At 43.1% G+C, this 10,722-nt stretch overlaps 1 protein-coding gene across 6 annotated transcripts in view; it reads left to right on the forward strand.

Moving 5' to 3' along the window:
* The window catches only part of pum1 (pumilio RNA-binding family member 1), a 36,001-nt gene extending 25,608 nt beyond the window's left edge, over positions 1 to 10,393 (forward strand). For 3 of the 6 annotated variants that reach the window (XM_038966845.1, XM_038966848.1, XM_038966844.1), the window contains 9 exons: positions 1 to 63; positions 202 to 469; positions 3,743 to 3,872; positions 5,587 to 5,721; positions 5,852 to 5,989; positions 6,481 to 6,606; positions 6,814 to 6,935; positions 7,711 to 7,903; positions 8,064 to 10,393. The exon at positions 1 to 63 is cut by the window's left edge and continues 180 nt beyond it. In XM_038966845.1, the coding sequence (XP_038822773.1) occupies positions 1 to 63; positions 202 to 469; positions 3,743 to 3,872; positions 5,587 to 5,721; positions 5,852 to 5,989; positions 6,481 to 6,606; positions 6,814 to 6,935; positions 7,711 to 7,903; positions 8,064 to 8,195 (1,307 nt within the window). In that variant the 3' untranslated portion in view covers positions 8,196 to 10,393. The remainder of the gene's footprint in view (positions 64 to 201; positions 470 to 3,742; positions 3,873 to 5,586; positions 5,722 to 5,851; positions 5,990 to 6,480; positions 6,607 to 6,813; positions 6,936 to 7,710; positions 7,904 to 8,063) is intronic. The other 3 variants (XM_038966843.1, XM_038966846.1, XM_038966847.1) reach the window with 2 other exon arrangements.
* The last annotated feature ends 329 nt before the right edge of the window (positions 10,394 to 10,722 follow it).

Below are 10,722 nucleotides of genomic sequence, written 5' to 3' on the forward strand. Positions count from 1 at the left end.
CCCACTCCCTAACCCCACCCCCATCTCTGTCCAATCACAGCTCCTCATCCAACCTCAACCTGGGTGAGTGATGAAGTCTATTAACATGCTGACAACTTGCATTGTATTTTTGGGGTTAGTGTATTATAACATTCTATCATTGTTATTATTATGTTATCCAATCAGTACTAACCATCACTACTCTCTGAACCCTCCCCCCAGGAGGGCTGACCAATGGCAGTGGTCGTTTCATTTCTGCTGCTCCGGGGGCGGAGGCGAAATATCGCAGTGCCAGTTCTGGCTCCTCCCTCTTCTCTCCCAGCAGCCAGCTCTTCCCGTCGTCACGGCTACGCTACGGAATGTCGGATGTGATGCCGTCAGGGCGGAGCCGGCTCCTGGAAGACTTCCGGAACAACCGCTACCCCAACCTGCAGCTGAGAGAGATTGCTGGGCACATCATGGAGTTCAGCCAGGACCAGCACGGCAGCAGGTAGAGAACACACATTGAGTTCAGCCAGGACCAGCACGGCAGCAGGTAGAGACACACACATCGAGTTCAGCCAGGACCAGCACGGCAGCAGGTAGAGAACACACATCGAGTTCAGCCAGGACCAGCACGGCAGCAGGTAGAGACACACACATCGAGTTCAGCCAGGACCAGCACGGCAGCAGGTAGAGACACACACATCGAGTTCAGCCAGGACCAGCACGGCAGCAGGTAGAGAACACACATCGAGTTCAGCCAGGACCAGCACGGCAGCAGGTAGAGACACACACATGGAGTTCAGCCAGGACCAGCACGGCAGCAGGTAGAGACACACACATGGAGTTCAGCCAGGACCAGCACGGCAGCAGGTAGAGACACACACATGGAGTTCAGCCAGGACCAGCACGGCAGCAGGTAGAGACACACACATGGAGTTCAGCCAGGACCAGCACGGCAGCAGGTAGAGACACACACATGGAGTTCAGCCAGGACCAGCACGGCAGCAGGTAGAGACACACACATGGAGTTCAGCCAGGACCAGCACGGCAGCAGGTAGAGACACACACATGGAGTTCAGCCAGGACCAGCACGGCAGCAGGTAGAGACACACACATGGAGTTCAGCCAGGACCAGCACGGCAGCAGGTAGAGACACACACATGGAGTTCAGCCAGGACCAGCACGGCAGCAGGTAGAGACACACACATCGAGTTCAGCCAGGACCAGCACGGCAGCAGGTAGAGACACACACATCGAGTTCAGCCAGGACCAGCACGGCAGCAGGTAGAGACGTAGACCACACAAATAATCTCTCATCACTCCTGTCCAGTACCAAAATATAGACCTACTGTCTCATCCTCAATGATGGACTCCAGATGTTGTCTGCTTGGATGCTGGGCCTACCTACATGACTTTTACAACTGGAATGTTCTATTTAAAAACCATGATGTCAATCCCTCTCTCTCATGTCTTTCATCTCTCTCCTCATCCCTATCTCCTGTCTCTCTTTCCTCCCGCTCTCCTTATTTCTCAACCCCCTCAATGCAATTCAATACACTTTACTGGTATGGAAAGTTTTGGAGCTTACATTGCCAATGCAGAAATATAGGAACATGTTGAATCTAGAGATGAAACGGTATGAAAATGTAATATCGCGATTTATAGTGACCAAAAGTATCAGTATTATTGCGGTTATCACTATTACGGTTATCTGTATTATCGCGGTTATCTGTATTATCAGTATTATCGCGGTTATCTGTATTATCTAGGTTATCTAGGTTATCGGTATTATTGGGGTTATCAGTATTATCTAGGTTATCGGTATTATTGGGGTTATCAGTATTATCTAGGTTATCGGTATTATTGGGGTTATCAGTATTATCTAGGTTATCGGTATTATTGGGGTTATCTGTATTATCAGTTTTAGCGCGGTTATCCGTATTATCTAGGTTATCTGTATTATCCGTATTATCGCGGTTATCTGTATTATCAGTATTATCGCGGTTATCTGTATTATCAGTATTATCGCGGTTATCTGTATTATCAGTTATCTAGGTTATCAGTATTATCGCGGTTATCTGTATTATCAGTATTATCGCGGTTATCAGTATCGCGGTTATCTGTATTATCAGTATTATCTAGGTTATCGGTATTATTGGGGTTATCAGTATTATCTAGGTTATCGGTATTATTGGGGTTATCTGTATTATCAGTTTTAGCGCGGTTATCCGTATTATCTAGGTTATCGGTATTATTGGGGTTATCTGTATTATCCGTATTATCGCGGTTATCTGTATTATCAGTATTATCGCGGTTATCTGTATTATCAGTTATCTAGGTTATCAGTATTATCGGGGTGTTTTAAAATGTGCTGGAAATGTTCAAAAAGTACTGATACACTGAAATCATTTCACCAAGTTTTATATTGAAAACCAACAAACAACAAATAAAATTAGCAGCACTATGCACTTTTTGTTTGCATAAACCATTAAAATAATAACATTAAAAATGGCACTGTGGCCATGAGAGGTAAAAGTTTCCCTAGTGCAGGTTTTAATGAACACAACCTTAAGTAAGCAATCCAATAAACAAACAACAAATTAAATTAGCAGCACGGCACCTTTATCAGCCTCAGAAAGCCAGGCCTCTCAACAGTTTGAAATGGCATCATGCAATGTAATATGAAAGGGCTGGAGTGAGGTCTGAGCATTTTTTTGATGTGGGTGCATAAGCAGCCTGCCTTTTTTAAATGCTTGCTCAGTGTCTGTCACAACTGTAGATGAGGGACCAGTAGCATCACTGGGTTTGCCTGCTGCACGCCCACTCTAATAGGGAATAGCAAATGCATTATTATTGGTGTTGTCACATTTATAATTATTATTATTATTACACACACACAGTCCATCTTCTGTGTTGCATTTGAGTATATGCAATGACCCCATGCACAATTTACATAAATACAAATGAGTCTTAAGACAGTGATAGTAATTGCAATGAGCCCAACAATTGTCTTGTATAGGAGTCTATAGTGTTTCTCCAGTTGGAACACTTTTACAACCAAGTCGACAACTGACAGATTTGAAATGAACAAAATGTGTTGGTTGGGTGACTAAAGTACTAGTTATCGTGTGCAATGGGCGAATAGAGTCTGCAGACACACGACGCATACAACAGCAGATGTGTTTTTACAAGAGTAGGTAACACTGAAAGCTTCAGTTTACATTATTGACAAGCTGTTAGCAAGTTAGATGGACAAACCATGCCATTTTTCCCCATTCCGAAGTCCCCACATCATGCATTGAGCTGAAAGTTAATTGACCTTGCATTTGCAATAAAGTAGGGGGTGGTGGTCACGAAGACCACTCAAGAGATTTGAAGTGTTGCATGTTCTGCAGACAGGGTGACCATCTTCGATTTAAGTTTCCCTCGGCACTCTTGTAAAACACAAAATACGACCACACTTCAGATTTGGTCCTCTTAGAAGGCTGAAAAATCTCCTGAGCAGTGTCACTGCCTTCCACCATGTTTTCACCCAAAACAAAACCCACGTTGCATGCTGCGCCTGCGTCAGACTGTTGCTAACTTTGGTTGATGCTCGACAGTATTTACTGTGAGTTTTTCAAACTGTGGTAATCAAACGATTTAATGGATAATTAAAGTTAGAAACGGTAATACTAATCGTTGGGCATTTTACCGTGGTTTATCGTGAAACCGGTAACTGTTTTATCCCTAGTTGAGTCAAAGATGATAATGAAAATAACTATTTTCCCCCCTCCAGGTTTATCCAGTTGAAGTTGGAGAGGGCCAGCTCAGCAGAGCGTCAGCTGGTCTTTAGTGAGATCCTCCAGGCTGCCTATCAACTCATGGTCGACGTCTTTGGAAACTACGTCATCCAGAAGTTCTTTGAGGTTTGTGTGAACGTTTATGTTGGTATCAGACCCGTCTGTGTGTATGTGGGCAATTGTGTGTTTTTTGACAGGTACCTAATCCAGAAGTTCTTTGAGTTGTGTGTATTTGGGGGGCTAATTTCTAACAGGCCTGTCTCTGTGTGTAAATTGTGTGTTTTGACTGCTACAGTGCCTTCAGGAAGTATTCATACCCCTTGACTTATTACACATTTGTTGTTACAGCCCGAATTCAACATTTTTATTTTTTTATTTTTAATCTAGACTCTACACTATAATGACAAAGTGAAAACAGGATTTTAAAGATTTACCCAGAAAGACTCACAGCAGTAATCACTGTTGGCAGTGATTACAGCTGTGAGTCTTTCTGGGTAAGTCTCTGTAAGAGCTTTGTAAACCTGGATTGTAGAATATTTTCCCATTTTATTATTTTTTTAATTCTTCCATCTCTGTCAGATTGGCCATTGATAGACAGCCATTTTCAAGTCTTGCATAGATTTTCAAGCTGATTTAAGTTAACTTTAACTAGGCCACTCAGGAACATTCAATGTCGTCTTGATAAACAACTCCAGTGTATATTTGGCCTTGTGTTTTAGATTATTGTCCTGCTGAAAGGTGAATTTGTCTCCCGGTGTCTGTTGGAAAGCAGACTCAACCAGGTTTTCCTCTAGGATTCTGCTTGTGCTTAGCTCTATTCTGTTTATTTTTGTCCTGTAACCATATTCCTTGACGATTTACAAGCATACCCATAACCCATAACATGCAGCCGCCACCATTCTTGAAAATATGAAGAGTGGTACTCAGTGATGTTGGATTTTCCCCTTAGTAATGCTTTGTATTCAGGACATAAAGTTAATTTCTTTGCCACATTGTTTTTGCAGTATTATTCTAGTGCGTTATTGCAAACAGGATGCATATTTTGGTATATTTTTTATTCTTTACTGGTTTCCTTTTTCACTCTGTCATTTAGGTTAGTATTGTGGAGTAACTACAATGTTGTTACATCGTCTGATTTCTCCTATCACAGCCATTAAACTCTGTAACTGTTTTAGTCACCATTGCCTCATGGTAAAATCCCTGAGTGGTTTCCTTCCTCTCCGGCAACTGAGTTAGGAAGGACGCCTGTATCTTTGGGTGTATTGATACACCCAAAGTGTAATTAATAACTTCACCATGCTAAAAGCGATATTCAATGTCTACTTTTTGTATTTTTACCCGTCTAGCAATAGGTGCCCTTCTTTACGAGGCATTGGAAATCCTTGCTGGTTTTTGTGGTTAAATCTGTGTTTGAAATTCACTGCTTACAGATAATTGCGTGTGTGGGGTACAGGTGTTTGGTAGTCATTTAAAAAAAGGATGTTAAACACTTATTGCACACAGCCCATGCAACTTATGGGACTTGTTAAACACATTTTTACTCCTGAACTAATTTAGGCTTGCCATAACAAAGAGGTTGAATGCTTATTGACTCAAGACATTTCAGCTTTTCATTTGTAAACATTTTTGAAAACATAATTCCACCTTGACATTATGGGGTATTGTGTGTAGGTCAGTGACACAGCTCAATTTAGTCCGTTTTAAATTCAGGCTGTAACACAACAATATGGGGGAAATTAAAGGGGTGTGAATACTTTTTTTGAAGGCACTGTACATCATCCAGAAGTGTTTGTGTTAGCTGTTCTGTCTCTTCTCCCTCTCGGTCTCCCTCTTTGTGTAGTTTGGTAGTCTGGACCAAAAGCTGGCTCTAGCAGAGAGGATCAGGGGTCATGTCCTGTCTCTGGCCCTGCAGATGTATGGCTGTAGAGTCATACAGAAGGCCCTGGAGTTCATCCCCTCAGACCAACAAGTTATAGTACGTATTGTACTGCCGTGTGTGTGTGCACATCGTCCATGTCTGTGTATGAGGAGCCTCCACGCAAATAACAACTATAGACTGTGTGCTTTGGTGTGTTCATCTATCTCTAACCCTGTGTGTGTTGCAGAGTGAGATGGTGCGGGAGCTGGACGGCCATGTATTGAAGTGTGTGAAGGATCAGAACGGCAACCACGTGGTGCAGAAGTGTATTGAGTGTGTTCAGCCCCACGCACTACACTTCATAATAGACGCCTTCAAGGGACAGGTGGGTGACGCGCACACTCTCTCTCACACACACACATCGCCTGCAGGGAACACGTGGGTCACCATGTTAATGGCAACAGCAGCCCAGTGGCAACCCAGAGGCAACCATCTTCCATCCACTGGCTAAAGTTAAAAATGACCATAAAGAGTGTGTTTTTAAAGAGAATATTGTGCCTGTGCTTTGCTGACTGTGGGAGAGTGAGCTAATGCACTATAAATTGTGTTTTTTCAGCTCACATAAAGATTGTCTGTATATTAGTCACATTGGATTGGGCTCTTGGATTTCTCAATTGTACCGATTTCCACATTCCTGCGTGTTTCCATTCCCACTCAGGAGATAGTTGTGTAAACGTTAGTGATTGTTTGTCTAGTTAAGTAGGTCATTGGGAATTGGCTTTCTTCAGTCTTTCACTGGTGTGTGAATGAGCCATCAGTTATGTCAGGTGTGTTAAGGTCTAGGTGTGTGCATAATGTGTGTGTGTGTCTCTGCAGGTGTTTGCCCTCTCCACCCACCCCTACGGCTGTAGAGTGATCCAGCGTATTCTAGAACACTGCCTTCCAGACCAGACCCTGCCCATTCTGGAGGAGCTGCACCAACACACTGAACAACTGGTGCAGGTAAAACGCACACACCACCGGTTTCACCAGACATTTTGTTGCAAAATTGTTCATATGTTTGTTTTGCATCTGCTGATGTCCAGATCAGGACATTGTCATCACACTGACATTCTGTATTGTGTTTAAGGCTGGAACTGGTTGAACAAATGTTCAGCCTTGTCAAGTAGCTAAATGCCAAACTGTGTGTAAATCTCTCTCTCTGTCCAGGACCAGTATGGTAACTATGTGATCCAGCATGTATTAGAACACGGCAGAGCGGAGGACAAGAGTAAGATAGTAGCTGAGATCAGAGGAAACGTACTGGGGCTGAGCCAACACAAGTTTGCCAGGTACACACTCGCACATCAAGCAATCATATTGGTTTATAATTTTTTTGGTCATTGACCAAATTTCAGGTCTGCTCAGCGCAAACCGCTTTAAGTTAGTTATAACAGTGGCTAAGTAGACTACTGTGGCTATTGGAGCATAATGTAGGCCTACCAGAGTGGCATACCATCAAAAACAATGGAAAACATGCGTCCTATAACATTTTAACATGGAAATAGCTGTTCTATCATGAAGCCTACAGTAGCAGCCAATGTGTGGTGTTCAATGTAGGCCTATGTTCCATGAGACTTTTGGGAAAAAAACATGCAGGGCTTGACATTAACCTGTTTATCCACTTGTCCTTCAGACCAGGACGTAAATGAAAATGTTGTTTGACACAAGAAACCACTGTATAAAATGAATTATTATTCCCAACCATTATTACAGAAAATCCTACTCCAATGCGCTCTGCCTACAAGAAAATATCTTGCCTAATTTTGTTTCGGTATGTTGCGTTGAAAGTGGCTGATCTTGAGTTGATTCGATCACAATTCCCACATAGGTAGTGTTAACTAAAGGAGAAAACTAGTTGAGTGAAGTTAAATCTTGTGCTTCTCTGCGCGGGTTGATATTTATTCTGCGCGACAGTCCCAGGAGAGCTGCTTGCCCGTACGTAGCATAGAGGGAACATTGTTTATAAACCCGTTTTGTATCTGTGGTTGTCAAAGTTACAGTTAACCTGGCCTAGAACGCAAAAGGCCAAGCAGAATCCGTGGCTAACCCAGCCTCTCTCTGCAGTAACGTGGTGGAGAAGTGTGTGAGCCATGCGTCCCGTGCAGAGCGGGCCGTGTTGATAGACGAGGTGTGTAGCCTGACGGAGGGGCCCCACAGCGCCTTGTACACCATGATGAAGGACCAGTACGCCAACTACGTGGTTCAGAAGATGATTGACGTGGCTGAACCAACACAGAGGAAGATCGTAATGCACAAGGTTGGGACCTGTGTGTGTGTGTTTGAAAGAGAGAAGTAGTGTGTGTGTGATTTATTTTGTATAGCGGTTTTTCATTCGTGTTATCTCAAAGCTCTAGAAATATATGTATCGATGGTTATGCAATTGTGTGTGTGTGTACTTATTTCTCTCTCCCCATCAGATCCGGCCCCACATCTCCACTCTGAGGAAGTATACGTATGGCAAACACATCCTGGCTAAGCTGGAGAAATACTACATGAAGAATGGAGTGGACCTGGGCCCTCTCTGTGGCCCTCCCAATGGCATCATGTAAACTACTACCCTTACACTCTAACCCTTAAGGACAAGACGGACCAACATGTACGTCAGCCGTGTGCAGTAGATCATCTGCTGGGTGTTGGAGGAACGGTGGCCATTCAACATAAACGCCGACCACCCTCTCTCTGTGCACAGCTGACGTTGTATTGGAATGTCTTGTCTTCTGTACCATAACCCCTGGCCTATACCCTACATGAAGAACGGAGTGGCCCGCCTAGTGGCATCGTTTAAACTACTATCCATATATACCCCATTATTCCCGACACCCGTAACCCTATACCCCCTCCTCCCCTTTATTCCCCTCCTAATGAGATCATGTAAACTACTATCCTACCCCCCAATTACATCATGTAGGACCCTCTTTAAATACTCCAACCCTCCCGCTCACTCTTACCCCCATGGTAGCCCATTGGGAGGGGCCTGTCTAAACAGGAAGCCTTGGTTAATTTAGCCCCTCCCCCAACCCAAGCATCCCACCCCTCCATTCCTCTCCCTTTTTTTTGTTTTCCTTTATTCGTCTTTTAAATCAATTAGAATCATTTAACTTTGTTGCTACTGCTGCGGCGCACACACTGTCCTATCGCAAGTATGGGATGGAACAAACGTATTTAATTTGTCTGACGTCACCAACTCAGACAACACACACCATACACAAACAGACACGCTCACACCACACACACATGCTACACACGCACCCTACACACACACGCCATGAGCTTACCAGCACACAGATCATTTAGCATGGGAGATTCGTTTCCGGTCTTGCTTCTATATATAGCGTGTATACTTGGTGTAGACCTTTGCATATATATATATAAATATATATATAAAACTTTGTAGTTTTTCTGGTTTTTGATGTTGAATCTGTATCTATAATGTATCCTAGTAGTGAACACATTTCTGACTGTATAATTGTACATTTGTAAACCCTTGTAATGTAAAAGTGATTTACCACCCTTTTTGGTATCAGACGATATAAAAAACAAAAACTCACACAAAAAACTAAAATCTTAGAAAAACTATTGTGCATTTCAGTGTATATTCTCACCTCCTTGGTTGTGACATATAAGTTGTTGTATATTGTAAATTGTAATATCAAATTTTTGTTTTGAAAAGCCCTTTCTATACTGCGTAGTACTTGTACAAAGCCCCCTCCCACCACCACCCTCTGGTTTGACCTTCTACTCACTGCCTGAACTACACCACCTCCCCAACCCCCAAACTACACTGCAAACGTGGCTTATCCATTTACTAAACATTTGTTAGCCACAGTTGAAACGAATCCACTGAAATCAACGAGACAAGTCTTTTTACACTTCAAGTCTATTTAAAACGCAGAGAGAGACCTGGCGTCTGACTGAAGTGTAAATAACTGATAGTGGTTTCCCCCTTCTGGTGTACGCTTACGGAACATGCAAAACGTTTGCGGTGTAGTTTGGGGATTGTTACCACCACCACAGGACACACTGTTAGTAGTAGTCATTTCTGCTTTAACATGAAGCTGTATTTGTTTTTTAGATCTTTTTATAGGAATTCTGAGGGAAGGGGGTGAGGGGCCATGAGTTTAAAGGTAGACGCCGTGATATGACATCGTACACAACGGAGCGACTTCCTGCTTGCAGACGTCTACAACAACCTATTTCAAATCTGCCAAACTACCACTATTGGCTCATCTTGAGGCATGATATATGAAAGGTGTTGTTACTTAAGTCTCGAAGAAGGAAGTAGCTCTACGGTGTACTGTCATCGCTGAGCCTACCTCAAACCCCTCTATCTGCCCAATCTCCCCCTCCTCTCTCAGGGGGGTAAAGTGAAACAATGAGTTGTACAGAAAAGAGGAGAGTGGTGTGTTTGTTTTTTTTGACCTATATTAGTCCTGTAAAAGTGATGTATCATATCATATGTCCATGTCCCCCGGGAAAAGACCGGGCGTCGCCTGTCTTGCCCTCTGTAACCATGATTACCGCTGTGGCAGACGGCAGCGACACGGTGTACATTTGGGGCAGCGAGCCTTGTGTATATGAATAGGAGCACCACCTGTAACCATAATGTGTATAGTTATAACAGAAACCTGTGTATGTTTATTGCCTGGGCAACTATTTTTTGTAACTCCTGTTGTAGATTGTCTCTAAACAATGATGTGAGTCTTTATTTTGAAACAAAACTGAACAAAAAAACAGTCAAAATTTGAAGTGTCTTTTCGAGTGGTTTTTGGTTGTCTGTCTCTGATTTGTGTTGGGTAACACACGGAGCCGTGCTGAGATGGGATTTGATAATCCTCACCACACCTAAGAATGGAGTGAGGGAGATGCAAAGTACATCACTTGTCTTTTCTTACTTGAGCTGATATAACTGCTGCGAGGAAGCTTTTTATCCATGACTGATGTGGTTGTCACCTAGCTACATTTAGGATGATTGATTATTTCAAATGATTGATTGGTTTCTATTTATTCTTTGATTAGTTTGATCATTTAAGAGTACACATATAGAGCCTTCTCTCTGCAGAGTGATAAAACAGTACT

The sequence above is a fragment of the Salvelinus namaycush genome, chromosome 27, assembly GCF_016432855.1.
Source record: "Salvelinus namaycush isolate Seneca chromosome 27, SaNama_1.0, whole genome shotgun sequence".
Classification (NCBI taxonomy): Eukaryota; Metazoa; Chordata; class Actinopteri; order Salmoniformes; family Salmonidae; genus Salvelinus; species Salvelinus namaycush.